The sequence below is a fragment of the Ambystoma mexicanum genome, chromosome 2p, assembly GCF_040938575.1.
Source record: "Ambystoma mexicanum isolate Mex_15411 chromosome 2p, UKY_AmexF1_1, whole genome shotgun sequence".
NCBI lineage: Eukaryota > Metazoa > Chordata > Amphibia > Caudata > Ambystomatidae > Ambystoma > Ambystoma mexicanum.
This window is the reverse complement of record NC_090923.1, coordinates 362391584-362413045: the sequence shown is the minus strand read 5'-3', so window position 1 is coordinate 362413045 and position 21462 is coordinate 362391584. Positions and strand designations below refer to the sequence as shown.

The 21462-nt window shown below is 44.0% G+C and overlaps 1 protein-coding gene across 1 annotated transcript in view; it reads right to left on the bottom strand.

Moving 5' to 3' along the window:
- ADAMTS9 (ADAM metallopeptidase with thrombospondin type 1 motif 9) overlaps positions 1-21462 on the bottom strand; it is a 1221593-nt gene that overhangs the window by 784180 nt on the left and 415951 nt on the right. The window contains exons 17-19 of the mRNA XM_069643707.1: positions 18286-18452; positions 18075-18204; positions 6-132 (exon numbers count right to left, since the gene is read on the bottom strand). Of these exons, the coding sequence (XP_069499808.1) occupies positions 6-132; positions 18075-18204; positions 18286-18452 (424 nt within the window). The remainder of the gene's footprint in view (positions 1-5; positions 133-18074; positions 18205-18285; positions 18453-21462) is intronic.

Here is a 21462-nt window from a genome sequence, read left to right as displayed (position 1 = left end):
AATACCTTAATTCACATTCCGTATTACATGGCTCAGTTATCGCATCTGGTGGGGGGATTCGATCACACCTTTGATCTGACACGACTAGCTGATCAGATTCTCTGGTACAAATTGGTTTCTTCTTTCTCTCCCCTAAACAGTTAAGTGTATTAATACAGAGAGAATAACCACAACATTTATAAGAAAGCATTTTTTGCACAAAGTGCTCTCATTTCAATGTTAACTTTCTATGAAGCAGTCATTGTACACGAATTTCAATTGTATATTGTGATGTCCAAAACAATGGTAAACACAAAAGGAACACACAGATCTATATGGCAAGCATGTACATCAAATTATAATGTCCCAACGAGGGCCACAGTATTCAAAGGAACAAAGGGAAAACATGTGAATACACAATGAGTAAAGCAAAGGACATTCCAAAAAATTTGAACATGCATTTGCATGCAATCTTGATAATCAGATAGTTCAGAGTTTTGCACTTGCTGTAGAGACCTATTTTCAACTTGAATCTCCTAGGGGTGAATCCTAGCAGCGACCACTGAGAATTATCAGTCAATGGACTTTGTAGTAGGAATACGTTTAGTTACATTAACAGCAGCTATTTACAGTACTTCAAATTGGCAAAAGTGGGCTAGCAACAGCTATATAAAGTATGACAAACCTTACTTACCAATAATATTCATTCTGGAATTTATATATGTTTCAGAGACACAAGCTGTGCATAGACACTCATCTAGTTTTGGTTGGGAGCATTACAAGTTGTTCTTTTTCAAAGTAGAAGATATGCATTGACAGGGGCTATTTCCTACCTATCCTGCATGTACTTTCAATACCCTTCCAAGTCGACACCTATCGGTTAGGGAGAATTCTCATTTCTTTGCTAATTCCCTTCAACCTTAGAGACCCCCAGCTCTTTTGCTGGATGTTAGGACTTTTACATTTTAACCCTGGAGAGAATGAGCCTTTTTTCTCACTCTCTCATGTATTTTGATCTGATTTGGACTCTGTATTTCCTTTGTTTTTGGAGTCTTTCAAATGCCACGGGCATCTACTTTTTGTATGGTGACACACAGCACCTTCAGTACAGTGTCACAGAGAAATCCTTAAGATTTCTCTTAAGGTTTAAATACCTTCTCTTGGATGAACTAGTGTTCTCAAGAGTAGTAAGGTGAAATTCACTTTAATTACCTTTTTCCTATGTAGGTCCAGCACACCCCATCCTATGTGGAGTGCTGGGGGGGCTACTTAGTAGCCCCTTTTCCTACTTACTCATTTATCATTTTTTATGTTACCCTCACTACTTTAAATGGCTGGTGGCAGTGGTTTAATTTTCCTACCATTGTGCTTTTCTACCGCAGGCTGAATTCTCAGCTGCAGTGTAGAACCCATGCGTGACCATTATTTTGTATTTGTATTTGGTTATTTTACATAGCGCTCTTTCCTCACTTGTGTTGCCTCAATGCTCTACAACCCCCCCCCTTCCCGGTTGGTGCACCTTCTTTGACCGTAGTCAATGTGGTGGGAAATTGTAGGGGGTTTAGCTTCGGAGATGAATGTGTGCATGTTGCCGTTCTAGGACTTGGATGGCTGGCAAGGCTCGACTAAGCAGCCCCAAGAGAGGTCGGGCACATGGGTGGGCACTATTGAGGGTTTCAGATATACTGCGTTTGTTGAGAGAGTCTATGTGAGGCCAGCTATACCGAGTTCTTTTCGGGTGGTAGTCGCTGTGTGCTAGTGGCAGAGGTGTTGAGGTACACTAGGTATTTCGGACTGGATGGCTATGTGTGATGCTAAACCTGATGTGCATAGCCAAAGCCGCTTTCTACAGTGCAAGGATGCTTGGCCGTGCCTGCGGCCTGTATCAACACTGGTGGTGTGAGATATACGTATCATGAGCTGCACAATTGTTCGGCTGGGGTGATTTGAGAGTCCTATACCAATAGGGCTAGGTTTCACAATGTAGCAGGTTTGACTGTGCAATAGACAAAGATGGAGGCCACAGATACATTTGGGAGTCCTGTATCGCGGGAGAGATACCTAGGTCTCACAATGCAGTAGGTTTCAGCATATAGTAAACAAAGATGGAGGCTACACCTAGATTTCAGCATCCTCTATAGTGGGAGAGAGGTCTATGTTTCACAATGCAGTATGTTTCAGCATGTAATAAACAAAGATGGAGGCTACACCTAGATTTGAGAATCCTGTATAGTGGGAGAGAAGCCTAAGTTGCACAATGCAATGCAGTAGATTTTGCCATGTTATAAACAGAGATGGGGGTTACACCTAGATTTGAGAGTGCTGCATAGTGGGAGAGAGACCCAGGTTTCACAATGCAGTGGTTCAGCATATAATAAACAAAGATGGAGGCTGCACCTAGATTTCAGAATCCTGTATACTGGGAGAGAGGCCTAGGGTTCACAGTGCGGTAGGTTTCAGCAAATAATACAGTATGTTTTCATAATATAACAGAAATAGATGGTTTGTTATACCTAGATTGCGGGAGTACATTTATAGTGGGAGATTGCTAGTATTGTGAATTCTCTAAGAAAGCGATGCAGGTTAACATTGGCAGCACATCTTAATAATAAGAGTTCCATTCCAATGTGGCACCCTCTAGATGTGGCTGAAGAGGCCCAACTAACAGTTCCCCAGAGGTGTAACGCAGGCCAACGTCCACAATTCCATCTAAGTGTGATGCATGCTAATAATCAGACGTAGTAACTAGGAGTGAGGCACTGGCTGGCATTCACATTCCTGTCTAGTTGTTAAACTGGTTATTGTTAACACCCTGGCCTGATATGTTTTGAGGGTAAGTAGAGTGGCAGGGCTTCTAGAGTACAAGGATTGCTGTACTCCCCGCCCGGGCCACACCTACCTTGGTGGTCGCTGTTGGTTGACGGCTGGCCCCTGGCTTCCCCTGCTGACACCTCCAGACACGGTTTGGTGTTGCTAGTGAATAAGCTGCCCTTTGCCTTGTGGACCTTAGCAGCAGGGGCTGCCGGGCAGAGGGCTGCCCCGGGAAGGTTCATGATAAGGAGAGGAGGAACCAATGAGGCTGCGTGGGAGGGTTTGGAAGTGGAAGAAGTCAAGGGCAGAGGGGAACCGACGCACCGAGCGCACTGCAGGTGGAGATTTTGATAATAAACCACAAAAAATGTTATTTGGGTAGGCTCTGGGGATGGGGCCTGGAGTTTCACTCACCTTGGCCGCATGCTTTTTTCTCCCCTTGGTGCCGGCGAGGATGCCGCGCACCGGGTGATTGTTTAGATGGAGTCCTTGGGCCAATCAGGGCATGTGGGAGGGTTGGGAGGCAGGAAGGGGCAGGGATGGGATTGGAAGAGAGAGAAGTCAGGGGGACAGGGGAACCGATGCGCCGAGCGCGCTTCAGGTGTAGATTTTGATAGTAAACCACCAAAAAATGTTATTTGGGCAGGCATTGGGATGGGACCTGGAGTTACACTCACCTTGGCCGCATGCTTTTTCCCAATGGTGCCGGCGAGGATGCTGCGCGCCGGGTGATTGCTTGGATGGGACTCTTGGGCCAATCAGGGTGCGTGGGAGGGCTATGAGGCGGGAAGGGGCTTGGAAGCAGAAGAAGGCAGGGGGAGAGGGGACCGATTATGTCAAAATGGCCCCGGTCTTCTTTTTTCAGCATTTCTTGTTTATAAGATCTTTCTTGGGTTTTACTCTGCGTGCCAAACCAGGTTTAATCCTTTTGTTTGCTTTGCCTTTGGTGGGCTCCAGTATGTCTGTCAGGGGCAGGAAGTGAGGGAGGTGCCCGAAACTCCCCGTCCTTAGTCTCCTTGGTAACCTGAATGCACCAAGTCATAATTGGATGGCTGGCTATCCTTCTAGGACAGCCACCCTGCGGTGTGAGTGACAGCTCGGCTGTACATGAATGGGAGAAACCTGCATAAAATTCTGAAGACAGAGTCGACCTCTGGAAGAAACATCTGACAAAGGAATCATGAAGAGAAGCTTGCTGCATCCTCCTGGACCGTTGAACTGCCTGGTGAAGCCCTACTGATGTGATGAAACTCCTTTTCCGAATTGACTGGAGAAGCTCTGGAGAGGATGACTTCTTCCCTTGGATTAGTGGGACCAACTAACCCCAAGACGAGCTTTGCTGGAAGACCTTCCTAAACTGGCTGTACTTCTTTGCTGCTGCTGGATCTAAGTGCCAGGGGTCGAGAAATCTGTAGTTGAGTGCAACATCTTTAAGCCGGACCGAAGCTCCAGGAAGATCCTGAGGACCCTCCCACAGCAAGACGAGCCAAGCTTGAGTCACCACACCAGAGTCCTGGACTCAAGGAGTGAAGGAAGCCCATCCAGTGTTCAAGATCCACGGTGGTGCTATTGACCAGTAGCTGAAACCGCAAAGTGCTGCTGAACTGAAAAGAACCCGTAGCTGCCGCCGACCTTCGAATTGCAGTGCAGGAGTCCTCCAGACATCTTCCCTCTTGTCCCCAAGATTGAGGCCCAGGAACACAGGATCTGCAACTCTGCAACCAGGACAGAAGTCAGCCGGACCCTCTTCTTCTAACCTAAGATACTGTTATAACTAAGGGGTACTTACCTCTTTGTCTGTAGCTTGCTTTTCTCAGTGGAGACTTGCAGTAGCTGCTTTTCTAGAGTTGATTCCAGCTCTAACGTTTCACAAGTGTAACAGCTTGTGGCCCATCAGTGATTTACTACAACAAACTCTCTAACTTTGTGCAAGACATTTTGCTATCTAAGAAGAGCCTCAGCTCCATAGACTTTGTTCCCAATTGACTTTGGCTGTTCTGGCTCCCTACACACTCTTCTAACCCATTGACTTTGATTCTTACTGTCCCTCGTAGGTGATGGATTGGTGTGTAACTAATGTTTCTGCGAAAGGTTTTATCTGGACTTCATTGGGAGATTTAAAAGCGCTCACATGCTCTGAGAACCTGTTAACCTTTCCATTCTACCAACCCCAGAATTTTACAAAGTGCAAAAGTGAAATATAAATGCCATTACTGTCCTAGCAATTCAAGTCACCCCAGGGTGTAGGAAGTGTGCATGAAGCATCTCTAAAGAGTATCTACTTGCTTATCATGATTCTGAGAACGTGTTATGAAGTGTATTTTATTGTTACTCATTTCCCTTTTTAAAGAATGCTTAATTAAAACTGACCATTAAATAAATATATAATTATTTTACTAGAAAACCTTAAGTGTAAGTGTTATTTGGATACTTGTATGTGTGGATTTCGATGCTACAGTTCTACAGCTCATATTTACCCTTCTTGAGAAACGTCTGGCTGCTCAGTCACACTACCAACTTGTGTAGTACAGACCTATACCAATAGGTGGGCTACCTAATACCAAGAGGACAAGACTGGTGTAGTCTCCCACAGGGTTACTGCATACAATCTTGCCTAACATTTTCAGGTGATTTTTACTGCTTCTATGAAATCATGAGGTAAGGTGTGCTTCTGCAAATGATGTGAAAGATAAATCCATTACAAGTTTCTAATTTTCTGCAAACATAAACACAATATATTTTATGAATGATTCCTGTACTCCAACGAAAAGGACAACAATTAATAAAACTGATACAAGCTCCAGAAAGACTACCTTCTAAGTAACATTTTCCTTCTGGTGCTTGTGCATCTGTTAAAGAGTCACATGCTATGCATACATTATTGAGCAGTGATGGCTCCTGGTGTGCAGTTTATGCAGTTGAAAGTCCATTTCTCAGCACTGATTGATCAACCTTAAATTATGTTTTTATCTGCCCATCTATATAGGAGTGTTTTCTGGATGTGTAAACAATGCTAAGTTGCGGCTTTACAGATTGAAGGTTAGCTAAGACTGCATGTGTTGCCCATGCAGTTCTTACTGAGAATATGCTTGGTTAAGTCATCTGTTCATTGTGAGCAAGAGCAAAACACTCTTGGATCCATCACACTATCAATCTTGCAATACTTGCTTTGCTTGAAATGCATCTGTGTCCCATCCCAAAAATCACAACAAATTGATGTTCCTTCCAACTAGCTTGGATTCTACCCATGTAGAACATTACTGTTCTTTGAATGTTTATTGTCTATTGTATATAAACTTATATCTGTCCCTTGAACATGATCCCTGGAAAAAACAGGTAATTCATTGGACTGGTGTAATTTGGACATTAACTTGTGAGAGGTCTATGGATGAGAGCAGAAGACTACCTCACCTTTATCTCTGGCCATATAAGGTGCATCTAGTGACAGTGCCTGTAGCTCACTTACTCTTCATATTGAGAAAACACAATTAAGAATGCTACCTTGTAAGTGAGGTGCGTGAGTGAGCATTTGTGAAGGGTGTTCAAAAGGAATGACAACTTGTGGTTATATGCTATTTACCCCTTCCATAAACATGTTTTACTCTGGAGACTACCACCATGTAATTGAGTGTTGTGATGTAGTACATGCAGCTAATACAACCAAGCTGAACATTATAGAGTTATAGACCTGGCTAGTGTCAACAAGATAAAATAAGTGTTGGACAAGGTCAGATGCAGTGAATCATATCGGGCTGATTGTGTGCCTTTTTCACTAAATTACACATGTTTTCCACTTATTGAATTTGCAGAATTTTGGTTTGTATGCCTTCTTTGTTAATTCCACAAGAAGCCAGGCAGGTAACTGTCCAACACTTTATTAATTTACACGTATTATGAGGCCCTCCTGCAGCAGGGAGGCTGGCAACTGCCTGAAGATCCATGGGAAAGCAAGGGGGAGTGGAAGCAAGGTCATGGGCAAAGATGCAGTTCACTATCATGCATTTTTGCAGGCTGATGCAAGGGGAGAATAACAATGAAATCTTAAGAAAGCCAAGTTAGTTCAAAAAGAAAGAAAGCACTCTGGGTCAAGATGCCATCGCCCTAGCATCCCCAATAGCATTTCAGGTTGCCTGGGCAACTAGATACACATCTTACCATGACCAGGAGCATGCAGCCTGCTCAAAAGATGCTGTACTTAAAATATGCTGCACTTAACTATCTACAGAAGTTGAAGCCTATGTACACATCTCCCTTCTTTAATAAAACTTTGCTGTCTAACAGCAAATGTTGTGCGCACCGCTCTCGCCTCACTGTCTGACAATCCTTCTGGCAATGATGCTCTTATTCCACACATTGCCATCTTCCAGCTGAACAGCATCCCTGAATACTCGCCCCACTTCCAACGTCCTTTTAAATGTACTCTCTCCTTTGAACATGCCACAAGGCCTACAAACCCATACTCTTTCACCTTTTTGCACCCTGGTTAGGCATTCTTTCTTTTCAAGATCATACCTATTCTTCATTTTCTGATTTTTACCAACCACCCGCTCTCTCAAAACCTGTTCATCTCATGATTACAAATGTCATCCATCCTAGCCATGGGGGGCACAGAAATGTAGCTGCCTTTCTCCTTCTCAACAGTTCAAAGGGTATTGACCCTGTTATGGATTGTGGTGACATCCTGTATGCATCCACTGTCCTCCTTATGCCATCTCCCTATTAGGGAGAATTCTCAGAAACATGCTAATTCCTCTCTAACTTAGAGATCCCCATCACTTTTGCTGGACTCTACAACTTTTCAATTTTTAACCTGGAGAGAGTGTGACATTTTTAACACTCTCTCATGTATTTTTATGTGATTTAACACTGTGTTTCTTTTTGGTTTTGGAGTCTAACAAAATCCATAGACATCATCTTTGCATTGTGAAACACAGCACCTTCAGTGCAGTGGCACAGGGAAGTCTCTTAGATTTCCCAAAGGTTTAAATACCTTCTCTTGGATAAACTACTGTTTCCAAGAGCAGTAAAGAGAAATTTACTTTACTTACAATTTGTAACTTTCTTTCGCAGCTGCAGTAAGGCACCCATGGGTGCCCATTTTGTCAAAATGGCCCATCTTTTTTCGGCATTTCTTGTTGGAAAGGTCCTTCTTGAGATTCATTCTGCGAGCCAAACCAGGTTTGGTCCCTTTGTTTGTTTTGTCTATGGCGGGATTCACGAGTGAAGCCTGCCTCTGGCTCCAGTATGTCTGGCAGGGGCAGGAAGTGAGGGAGGTGTCCGAAACTCTCTGTCCTTAATCCCTTTGGTTACAGGAATGCACCCAAAGGTGAATGGCCGGCTGACTGTCCGGCAAGGACAGTCACCCTGCTGTGTGATTGACAGCTAGACTGGAATGAATGGGAGAAACCTGCATAAAAGGCGAAGCTTTTTGGCTTGGAAGGCAGAGTCGACCAGTGGACGAAGGAATCGGAAGAAGAACTTGGAAGAGACGCCTGCTGCAACTCCTGGACCGTTGGTTTGCCCCGTGAAGCTCTGCTGCTGTGCTGAAGCTCAGAATTTGCCTTGACTAGAGAAGCCCTGCAAGGACGTCTTCTACCCTTGAGTTGGTGGGACCAATCAACTCCTAAGTGAACTCGTTTGGACATCCTCTCAGTGCTGGCTGTACTTCCACTGCTGCTGCTGCTGGAACCGAAGTGCCAGGGAGAGGAACACCAACCGGAGTGCATCACTTTTAAGTCTGACCCGAGCTGCTGGAAGATCCCCCAGACTCCCAGTAAGCATGACTGACCAAGCCTGAGCCACCTCAACAGAGTGCTGGACCGCAGATGTGAGGAAAGTCCAGTGTGGTATGCGAGAGTCCGCGGTGGTGCTATTTGCTGAGAGGTGAGGAGCTGAACCTCTGAAGTGCCGCTGAATAGAAGTTGGTCCTTTTCTGCCGCTGACCATCCTGTTGTGAAGTCCTCCCTCTTGTCCCCATGACTGAGGCTCAGGAACTCAGGAACAACAGGATCTACAGAGCCACATAGGAACAGAAGCCAACTGGAACCATTTCTTCTAATCAAAGGTACTGTATAGTCTAAGAGAACTTACCTCTTGTAGCCTTACTTGATCTCAGTTGAGACTTGTCTTGGTTACTTCTGTAGAGTTTCTTGCATCTTCTACCTCTCACAAGTCTCCCAGCTTGCGACCCTACTTTGATTCTACTTTTTCTACAAAGACTTCTAGAACATTGTGCAAGACTTTTACTTACCTGCAAGAAGTACTTCAGCTCACCTAGACTTTTCCTCAATTGACGTTGGCTGGCCTGGCTCCCTGAATGACTCTTGTCTCCTCTGCTTGTGTCTTACCTTCCCTCCAATAAAGGGCTAATTTACTTTGCATTGGGGGTTCAAAAGTACTTACCTGCTTCAGAATATTTGTGTAATCTCTTGTTTTATTCCAAAATCTCTTTACTTTAACATTCATCTCGGTATTGCTCTAAATGTACCAGTGATATATTAATGTCCACAGTGTCCTAGCTATTTAAGTCACCTAAGGGTGTAGGAAGTACCCGTGTGCCATCCCAAATGGGTATTTGCTGATTTAGAGAAACCAAGAGTGTGTATTTTGGAGTGTATTTGTGTGTTACTATTATATTGCCCCTTCTGAAGAAGGCTTATTCAATAATTGTTTAATCAAGACACCTTGTGTGTAAGAGTTTATTTGGATACTTGTCACTGTGAATCTCTGTGTAACCACCCTACTGCTCACATTGACCCCTCTTGAGATAAACCTAGCTGCTCAGCCACACTGCCAACCTGTGTAGTACAGACGTATACCAAAGGCTGGGTTCCTATTGCCAGGAGGTCAAGGTTGTTGTAGTGCACCCAAAGAGTACTGCACCAAATCTTGCCTCACCAAGTCTTTATTGGCTTTAGTTTTACTTTCAGTTGGGAGCAAAGTGATCTAATAAATCAATTACTCAGCAGCAAGATAAGCTTTTGCAGGTTCTATATTTAGGAAAGTGACCATAAGACAAATCCGCTGTGTGTATGGACTCCGAACGGAGGAGCTCCTTGTTCTCTCGAATGTGTTACGGAGCGCAATACTGAGAAAGACTCACCCATCCACCACCCCACCGTATTTCCCGGCGTTTCCTTCCTGGCACATCTGCCTCCACCACCTTTGTTTTCTCATAGGAGCACCAATGGCTCTGCTCTCCAGCTGATGCTATTGCTCAGGCATGACAAACTAGCATTTTGCATTGCAAGACATGTATCCCTATGGCGCAGATATGATGTTGGAACAACACTCCCATTTCCCCCAGCTATCCCTTTAACAAGGTCAGAAAGCCTATCACTTCAACTTGTCAACGACTCTCCTCCTGCTGTCCTGAAGCTCCTGTTTGAAGGGTTTTCTTTAGTTCGTGTTTCCTGGTGTTTCTGCTTTAGCATTTCACCTATCGACATTGCAGGTGCTCTGCTCTCACCCTACAACACAATGGGCCTCAATAGAAGATTGGCAGTAGCCTTGCCGGTAATACCGGCAGGCTGCCACCAAACTTCTGAAAAGTTCCGGCGCTCATGAATGGTCAATTACCAGGTCATTACGGCCCTGTGCAAGAAAAAAGGTGCTCCCCGTTCCCATTCGGCCCCATGGTGCCGGTGCATCCGACATATTGTGCTCGTGGGTGCCTTTCTGCCCGCCAGGTCCAACCAGGTGGGCCGAAAGGCACCCGCGATCACAACTCGTAGTTTGCCGGTCCTGGAACTACAGTACCGGCAAGCTTACTGGTATTGTAGGTCCCGGACCGGCAAACTTGTAATGAGGCCCAATGTTTTTACCTTTGGCTGCCTTCTATGTCCCTGTGTGCCCCATCTACCAATCAGCATGGCAATGAAAACGAGAGAGAATACATTTTTGGATTATTGATGTGGTTTCTGATGTTTCTACAAATTACTTTTGAGTACTTTTATTACAAATTAATAAAAACACCATTTGTTTATATTGCAATGATTAAATAATGTTGCAGTGGGGTTACAGTGAAGGTCGTACAATATGAGGGTAGTCTAGGGTAACAGATTGTCTACGAACTGCCCTAGAAAAAGGATAAATCGTGAGAGAGAAAAAGTGTTCGGTTAACACAATGGGCTTCATTATGAAGTTGGCGGTAACTGTAGTAATATATATAGCGCTTTACAAGTATATATAGCGCTTCACTAAATGTGATGGCATTTTTTTTGTTGTGTTGCCAGCAATAATATGGCACACACATATAGTTATTTTATGTTGCCGGTATAACATGTGAATATGTTGCTGGTGGCATGCAAGGTACAGCATTCATAATGCAGCAAAAGCTCAATGTGAAACTGCAGAGAATAAAGTGCACCATTTTTTTGAATACCTCATACATAGAAAACTACATTATTTATATAACTGACTGACTTAATTAACATTTACTAAACATTAACTCAAAACTTCATTAACATTATAATGTAGCCTCATGTGCAAAATGAGGTGAAAATATAATTCGTTTTTAAAAGTGCACTAGCATTTTTTGTTTCTCTCTTTCCCTCTCCTTCTGTGTTGGGTTGCAGAAAGCAGAAAGTATGCGTAGCAGGAAATAATAACTGATACAGTTGCTTGGTGAGCAAGGATCCCATTGTTAGAAAAGTAAAGGGTGCTGTTGAAAAAATCCTTTTTAATATGATTGGAGGAAAGTGTCGCAGATGAAACTACGTAAAAAGGGGCTGGAGGAGAGCTCTCTTGATGACAAGGGAGGAAAAAGAAAGTTAGTTTGTTTTGACTGGGCTCTGAAGACAGAAATTCATGGTGACACTGAGCGCTGGCTTGAGAGTTTCTCGCCGTGCATTGCAGACACCTAAGATTACGGGAGCAGTTCGTACTGACTGGGCCTGTCTTTCTGAGACGAGCGAAGCAAGGTCGTGTGGGGGAGATTCAAACAAACACTTTTGGTAAGGAGATAAGTTAAGTGAGGTCACTGTGTGCGGTCGCATGGATGACTGAATTATAATACAGGATAGGAAATCCCCTGCATTTTACTTCGTCATGTTTAAAATGTTAAATAAACTTATGTTTTAAAAGGCTTGCTTGCTCTGTTTCTTTTTCTTTTGTATTACAGATGATGGTGCAATGTTTATGGTAAGAACTGATGATTGTAAATTGTATTTGTATATAATATAATGAGAATATAAAAAGAAATGATTAGTGCTTTTTTTTGCATCTGTAAATGTATTCACATACTCATATACCTATAAAGTATACAGTACAGGGGAGGTCCATTTCTCTATAGTAGTGCATTTGTCAATTGCACCTGCAGGTAAAATAACAACCCAGAATAAGCTGTAATATATTCAGTAATAAAGCAGATTTGTGTGTGTGTGTGTGCCTTCCTTGCATGTTGTTTGGAAGGAATCTAATATGATATATAGATTGCTGGAGGTCCATGAGCCAGTAATGCCTAAGGGTGCATAGATTGCTGGTGTAGATAAGCCAGTGATACCGGCCACAAACTGTAGGTGGCGCTCTATATAAAATTGTTTCCACCATATATATAGGACCAAGCCTCTCTATAGATCACTGGGAGGTACTCTAATGGAAAGGAAGATTCTGTTTTATGATGGGGTTATAATATAGGGAAGAAAACTATGCTCACCACTAAATACCACAAACAATATATCATCACTAAATACCGCAAATAATATATCTATAGATTCCACAATATAATATAATAAGGTACGGTCACTAGAATGATATGAGGCCAAACCCAATCTAAATGCATGGATAATTTACCTCCAAACTACCGCTCATATTTTGGCGGTAAGAAAATACTGCCAAACCCCAAATTTACATAAAATATCCTACATAACCCAGTAACACTGACTCCTATGCCTGACTTCCTGGTGCCACTGAGATATTACAGTCTCCAGTGGCACGGGAAGTAAGGCGCTGGATTTCGTTACTCCCCATTCCCATAGAGCCCCACAGGATGCTATGGGAGTGGGGAGACGGAAGTACTGGCACCGTTGGTAATGGTGCCAGTGCTTCCATGACAAGTCTGCCTACCAGGGCTGCTGCAGGCAAACTCGTAGTGTGGCGGTCCGGAAGCAGTTTACAAGCACCCTTGTTTCCAGACCACCACACTTGTAATGAGGCCCAATGACTCCCGGCACATGATATATATGGGCATGTATTTTTAAGGCAGGGGTGTTTTTGTTGAGAAATTGGCTCGCTCAGACTACATTGTATTTGGTATTTATGTTTTGGCTTACACAGGGACACGATCAAGAAACAGTCCTTCTCCTGCTATGCCCTAGCACAATGGGAAACAATTCTGGCTGTGACCAGGACCTCCAGAACCTCCAGCGGCACAAAAAAATAACTTAGGCACTATCTAGGTTAAGCATTATTATACACTTTCCCCGAATGACCACTGCTCCGGGTCTGTTCTGTAAACTTTCCCATCTTATTCTCTCGAACGAATGTACAGTGCTGCGTTGCTCGCATGGTCGATTTGCGCTAGATAAAGCACACAAATATATAGAGCAAAGCACATAACATAGTACAAACTGTGCAATTCAGCCCGCAACAATTAAATTAACCATACTAGGAAAGGAGAGTTTACAAAGAAGCTATTTTAAGTGGAAGAGAACAAGAGGGAATGAGGTTAATGGCCTGTTAGAAAACAAAAGTTGGTTCCAATGTTTAGTGGCCACATGTGAAAAGGGATCAAGTGAGGATGAGTTTATTGAGGTCTAGGAACTGTTAAATGAACTGGACTGGGACCGGAAAGAACAGGCAGAAGTAAACAAATAAATAAGAAGATAGAGAGGAGTCACACCATGGACACATTTAAACACAATGCAAAGTAAATTAAATATTAGAAGTGTTGCTAGAAAGCCAGCAAAGAAAGGTAAAGGCAGACCAAACAGAGTCATGGGGCAGAATCAAAGTGAACAAATAGAAGAATTATAAATAGAACAAAGTGCAGCCTGTTGTTAGGTTGGGAGCCCTGCATTCCACAAAGTACTAGAGAATCACTGTTGTACTGCTCTACAAAGCCACTTTTAAATATATTAGGCAGCTTTTTCTTAGGTCCATTCCAATGCATGCTCCATCCCCACTCCAAGGCCCATCCTCAACCCAAGGTAAAGCCCATTAATGCCCTGAGGCCCACCCCTGCCACAAGCCTGACCCACCCTCATTCCCATCCCTCAATAGGTTTAGCAATAGAGGACACATGGGTGCTGTAGCTTAACTTAGCACAAGACAGTTTTGAAATTTTATATTTTCTTAGCCTTTTCCAGGATACATAGTTGATCTTGCCATATAACGATAAGTGACAGGGTTTCATTTGTTTAAAAGTACATTGCATAACACAAGGGTAGCTTGGTGTGGATGTCTGTCATATACAATACTCCATACATGATATGGGGAAGGTGAACCAGTCCAGCACACCTGTCTGCTTCGTGTCCCTGGGATCTGGCGGGTGTGTCTGTGTCAACTGTTTGTTTATTGCAGTCTATAATCTGTGTGTGCGTGTGTACTGTAGTTTAATAACATCAGTGATAGCACCTTGAGTGATACCATCTGGGTCAATGGTCACAACATCACTTCCTGTGATGCCACGGGAGTCAAAGGACACATGACTTCACTTCTGCAACCCCTTCCATATTGGTGATTTCATGTGAATGCCTGGGCATCATCAGTACATTTGTGAAGATAGCATACATGCTTGAAATACTCGGGACCAACCACGAGATGTCAGACTATGCAAAGCATGTGACTAAATCTACTTCACAAGCATATGTATTAATAACGAAACTTATTGCTAAAGCATGTACCACACAACCAGAAGAGTGAATAGCAAAACGCAAGATTTTAGAGTGATTTCAGTTTCAGGAATCTATTTGCAACAATGCACTGGGCCGAATACGAAATCTTCATCCCTTTTTCCGTAGGGGAAGCCACCAGCTTTGAGGCTAGGGAGGTGAGCCCGCTCAGAAAATCCCTCCCTAGGGACTTGAAAACAGGACCTCACTGGGAGTTACCACGCTCAAGGGGACAATGATTCCCATTCCCTAGGGAACTCCCTATTCCTAAGGCATTATCTATTTATTTAATTATTTATTCAAATTTGTTGAGCGCACATCAGCCCAGAAGCATCGTGGCGCTTGTTACAGACATCTTAGTTGCAAAGGAAACCGTAGTTACAAGCAGTACATAAATTACAGAGGAAATATATACAATAGCAAGGCAGTATATTTACATGGCTTCCTGAGAGTTTGCTAATTATTTTGCAAGGAACGAGGTTTTCAGTTTCCTGCGAAAGATGGGAAGTGAGTTTTCCGTTCGGATGTCTGAAGGGAGAGCGTTCCATGTCTGTGCTGCAATGTAGGGAAAACCTAGACCTCCGGCTTTGGCTTTTTTGATGCGTGGGGTGCAGAGTAGGTTAGCGTATTGCGTCCTAGTGGGACGTGTGGAGGAAGGTTTGAGGATGGTATCTGAAAGATAGGATGGGGCGGAGAAGGAGAGGCATTTGTGAGTGAGGGTGAGGATTTTGAGGGTGATCCGTTCTTTGACTGGGAGCCATTGGGCTGAGAGCCTGGCCTGGGTGATATGCTCTCTTCTTGGGATACTAAGAGCGGCCCGGAGAGCGTTGTTCTGCGTGATTTGTAGTCTATTTATGTTTTTGGCTGATGTGCCTGCTAGGAGAGCATTGCAGTAGTCCAATTTGGCTCCAATGGTTGCCCTCGCTATGGAGAGGCAGTTAGGTTTAGAGAGCTAGGGCTTGATGGCGTTTATAAGTTTGGTGGTGTGTGCGGATGCGGAAGTGATTGCGCTGACTTGTCTAGTCATTGATAGCGAAGAGTCAAGGTATACTCCCAGTGTCTTGACGACACGGGGATGATGGAGTTGTCAATGGAGAAGTTAGTGTACAGTTTGTCCAGTTTGTCTAAGGTGTTCTGTTGACCTAGTATCAAGATTTCAGTCTTGTCTCCATTGAGGCAGAGGCCATTAATTGCCATCCATGCCTTGATGATGGAGTAGATAGAGTGGAGTGCCTTTGCGTCTTCGTTGTATGAGCCTGAGAGGGGTAGAAGTACTTGTGTGTCATCCGCGTAGTTCGTGTAGGTGATGCCGTATGAGTCAAGTTTGTCAAAGAGTGGCTTGGTGAACAAGTTATAGAGTGTAGGTGCAGTGCAGGAACCTTGAGGGACCCCGCAGTGGATTGTCGTGGGAGTGGCGTTGGCAATGCCCGAGAAGACTTTCATGGCCCTACCTTCGAGGAAGGAAGTGATCCAGGCGGCTGCTTCTTTGGAGAAGTTGGCTGAGTGCGTGAGGTGGGAAGTGAGAATCTTGTGATCAACCAGATCAAACGCGGCTGAGAGATCTAGAAGAAGCAGAAGAGCCGGCTTGCCTTTGTCCATGATTTGGGTGATCTGGCTCTTCAGATCTACCAGGGCTGTTTCTGTGCCATGTCCTTTCCGGAAGCCCGATTGCCTCGCCCCGAGGATGGAGTGGGTTTCCAGAAAGTGTTGGATTTGGCAGTGTGCGGCTTTGTCCAGTAATTTCAGCAAGAATGGCACAGTGGTTATTGGTCTATAGTTGTTGGGTTGTGAGGGGTCAAGAGTCGGTTTTTTTAGGAGAGGCCGGACCCAAGCCTCTTTGAGGTTGGCTGGGATGATGCCTGTTTTAAAGGACGCATTGATAAATGCCGTGAGGAGCGGCGCAAGGCAGTCTGCGCAGTCTTTGACTAGTTTAGGTGGGCAAATGTCGCCTTTGCATGGTAATCAGAGAAACTGATGTTACATCAAGCTGTGGGACTCAAAATAATACTCAAAATGCCTTTGGATGTTTGGCTCGAAACAATGATGGTCTCTCTGTGGACCTGACAGCTGAACATAAACAACACGCCACTTTTTGGTCATAGAGCAAAAATAAAAGCGCAATCACCCTTGAATGGGGGAGAAGAAGCAATGTGCTGATGTGAGCCTCCGACGAGAGCATGTCACTGAGGGACAGAGCTGTGCTACATAGCAGAGCTGGCTTTGGTGTGGAGAGAAGCAGAAGGGGAGAGACGCCGCCACCTGGGACAGAGCAGGGTGAAGTCGGCAAGGCTGAGTAAAGCCGGCCTTATGTGGAAGCGTGACCACGCAGAAAACCCAGAATTCGAGGGAGGAACAAACTCTGCTCGCAACCTGAGAGCTGAAGAGCAGAGAAACAGTGATTTGAGCGGAGCACAAAACTTACTTGTGTCCAGACAGGAAGGCCAGGGAGCCGTGGAAAACACCACTGCTACCAAGAAGACACCCCCTAAGTGGAGCAACCCCTTTGACATAGAAGTTGCTCATAGTGGAGGGTAGCAGAGAGACCACAGAGCAAAAGGGGAAGAAGAAAGGATTACCCTTACCCCATACCAGGGGCATAAAGGCTCATAGAGAGAAAGAACCATGCAACAATAAGGGCTACAGGAGGCCAAGAAACCCAAATACTGTAATTAGCCAAACAGCTCACAGAAAATGCAGAGAAGCAAGAGTGGCATATGGAAAGAGGGGTTAACAATACCCCTGGGAGATAAGTGAGATATTGGCCAGAGTAACCCAAGGGTGCCACAGGGGCCCAATAAGACAAGTGAAGAACAGATTTGAGGGTAACAGAGGCCAACAAGACGTGAATCTAGTGGGGAGGAACCCACCCAAGTGGTGTAGAGGGATTAGGGAGGTATCCCTCCATCTAAGCCAACTTGAACATTTGATCTTTTCAGGAACTTGATTTGTACACTTGAGAAATCTTTGCAACTTTGACAGAGAGTCAAGAACTGTTAAACCAGGGAGAATTGTTTTCTATGGATAATCATTGGATCTGAAACCAGGAGGGATTCCTAGAAGACCTAAGACAGAGTGGGGTAAGCAACTCTGAAGGCAGGACACTCTGCCTAGTTTTTCTTTTAGATTTTACTAAGTGGTAGGACCAGTTTAGAGGATTGGTTTGGGCAATGGACTATTTTTGTTATTTTGACGTGACAAGCACCTTAGTATAGTTTGTAAGGACGGGAACTCCACTTTTAGCAATAGGGCTAGATACGTTAAATAAACGTTCTTTGACAACATTTCCTCTGGTCCGAGTCTTTCTTATGGCTTGCCACAGCACACAAACAACTAGTTACATTACTTAAGCAAAAAAACAAGAAAGACACATTTTTATAAAATTGTTGCAGAAACTGAGCTTACATATTAGCCACATAAAATAGTCGGGTATGCGGGGCATAATAGTTTGCTTACCTTGACAAAGTTTACTGCATGCCAACCATGGGCCATAAGGATTCCAAAAATACTGCTGAGGTTTATCTTCTATTGGGACATTGAAGGTATATCGAACATCAGGATTATACAGATTGCCTACTGATAATACCTACAAAAGGATCAAATTGTTGCTGTTAATAACATGTAATGGTCCCCTAATCTGAAATTATTTAAATAATGTATGCTTTACCTGAAGTACTATTTCCTGTTCAATGCGATCAGTGCAATTAATTCTTTCCACTGAATGGTCTGATCCACTGTATTCAATAACAGCATTTCCAACTTTAATTTCCCTTTTGAACATGCTCACTATAAAGTCTCCATTTAGCAAGAACTCGCCAAGATTGTTCGAAATAGCTGTTTTGAGAAACAATTCAGATAATCAATAACATTTTAACTGTGTGGTGCAGCCATTTTTCCTAGGGTGAAATCAAATAGCAAGCAGAATACACAGTTATGTGTGAATATATTTACAGCCTACTTACAAACTTCAAAGGATAATACATCTTGAAAATGTATTTTTTTGTATATATGAACACCATTTAAAAAGCTAAACCAGATACATAGTTATCTTGAACAAAACTGGTAAATGAGTGTAACTTTAAAGAGGTTTCAGCAAAATATTAGGAACCTAATGCAAGTGAGGTATGTGAAGCAGTATTTTATTGTAAACTCTACAAGCCAGTGCACATTTTAAAGGGTGTATTTTACTTTGAGCTGTATGTAATTACTAGGCAGTATCTCAAAGTCGGTACTTGGGGCGGGGCGCGGAGAGGGTCTATTCATCAACCAAGGGCAGCAGGCACTCCTTTTAGATTTACATGACTCATATAGTGTTGGCTGTAGCTGAGTCATAAAGGATAGCTCTAGCAGGGGCGTGGGATAGACAAAATTATGTGGTAAAACTGTAGAACTTTAAATAAAGGAATGCTCGAGATGTATACCATCATATACTTTACATTTCATTAGAGGTAGATGGGTTTTGTTGCAGGTTTCAAATAAGTAATTCAAACTTGAAAAATGTCTAGCCTTAGAAGGAAGGGTTCTAAGAGCTCTACCCTGTCATGTAGGATCAGCTGCAACTTCTAACGACACCAGGGTCTTGGGCTATCAAGGTTATCATGGTGCACCATAGATGTACAGTAAACCCTGTATGCACAGTGACACAAGTCCAATGCCTAACTCTGGGGCCATCTAGTTGGATGACTAAGGGGGCACAAGCGCCTACAAGCTAGTGAATGATGGGCCCAGGGTGGTATGGGGAGGATGCTTGGGTGGTCTATATTTACTCTAACTCTAAGGTAGATGACTGTCACAGAAGGCCATTTAAGGATTCCGTCCTTTTAAGGGAGACAGCTCCTACTACTGCTGTTCTGAAACCCTATTGAATCATAGAATATAAGGCGTTCCCCTGTCTCTAAGAGGGTTACTTTATGAATTCCTAGAGCAGAGCAATTTTAAACACTATCCCTTCATTCGGAAGGAATTAAATGAAATCCCTTTTGGGCCAGGACAAACACCTTCTAAGACAACAGGTCTGATCAGGCAGGGACACATCTGACTTTCTTATGATTTCCAGAAAACCCTCTCAAATATCAGAAGCACACCACATTTTCCTAGAACAACCGTCTGCTCCAGAAACAGACCCAGTTTGTTTGTTTTCCTGCAACACAAGCACATGAAGCTCATGCAGGGCAATTGCAATGGCTTAAACATGTTTTCCCATCATTGACTATCCCACAGAGTGAAATAATAGGCGCTCATGGTCACATGATGTTACAGAGAATTTTCAGCTTAGTGCTAGAATTCCTCCCACCTTAGAGACCCCCAGCTCTTTTGCTGAACTTTGGGACTTTGTACTTTTAATTCTATGTGTTTTCTGTGTTTCCTTTGACTTTATAGTCTGACAAACTCCATAGGCATCATCTTTGCATTGTGACACACAGCACCTTCAGTGCAGTGGCACAGGGAAGTCTCTTAGATTTCCCAAAGGTTTAAATACATTCTCTTGGTGAAACTACTGTCTCCAAGGGCAGTGAAGTGAAATTGACTTTACTTACAATTTGTAACTTTCTAGACCTAGCACACACTATCTTACCATAGGTTGCTGGAGGGGCCACTTAGTATCCCCTTTGTCTAGTTTCTCATGTAACATTTTTATGTTACCTTTTCTACATTTAATGGCTGGTGGCAGTGGTTTACTTTTTACTACCATTGTGTGTTTTTACCAAGGGCTGCGTTCCCAGCTACAGTAAGGCACCCATGGGAGCCATTTTGTCAAAATGGCCCGGTCTTCTTTCTTTGCCATTTCTTGTTGGAAAGGTCCTTCTTGAGATTTACTCTGCGAGCCAAACCAGGTTTAGTCCCTTTGTTAATTTTGCCTTTGGCAGGATTCACGAGTGAAGTCCACCTCTGGCTCTAGTATGTCTGGCAGGGGCAGGAAGTGAGGGAGGTGCCCAAAACACCCTGTGCTTAATCCCTTTGGTTACAGGAATGCACCCAAAGGTGATTGGCCGGCTGGCTGTCCGGCAAGGACAGCCTCCCTGCTTTGTGAGTGACAGCTAGGCTGGAATGAATGGGTGAAACCTGCATAAAAGACAAGGCTTTTTGACTTGGAAGGCAGAGTCGACCACTGGATGAAGGAATCCGAAGAAGAACTTGGAAGAAACGCCTGCTGCAACTCCTGACCGTTGGTTTGCCCAGTGAAGCCCTGCTGCTGTGCTGAAGCTCCTAATTCGTTTCATTAGAGAAGCCCTGCAAGGACAACTTTTCCCCTTGGGTTGATGGGACCAATGAACCCCAAAGTGAACTTGTTTGAACATCCTCTCGGAGCTGGCTGTACTTCCACTGCTGCTGCTGCTGGAACCGAAGTCCCAGGGAGAGTAACACCAAACTGAGTGGATCGCTTTTAAGTCTGACCCGAGCGCCAGGAAGATCCTCTGGACTTCCCTGAAGCAGGACTGACCAAGCCTGAGCTACCTCAACAGAGTGCTGGACCCCAGATGCAAGGAAAGTCTGAAGTGGTATCAGAGAACTGCAGTGTTGCTATTTGCTGTCAGGCGCGAGGAGCTGAAACCGTGAAGTGCCGCTGAATTGAACTTTGCCAATTGTTGCCGCTGACCTTCTCATTGCAGTGCAGGAGTCCCCAGACGTCCTCCCTCTTGTCCCCACGACTGATGCACAGGAACAACAAGATCTGCAGAGCTGTACAGGAACAGAAGCCAGCTGGAACCATTTCTTCTAAACAAAGGTACTGTAAAGTTAAGAGGACTCACCTCTTGTTTTGTAGCCTTACTTGCTCTCAGTTGAGACTTGTCTTGGGTGCCCTTGCAGAGTTGCTTACAGCTTACCCCTAGCAAGCCTCATA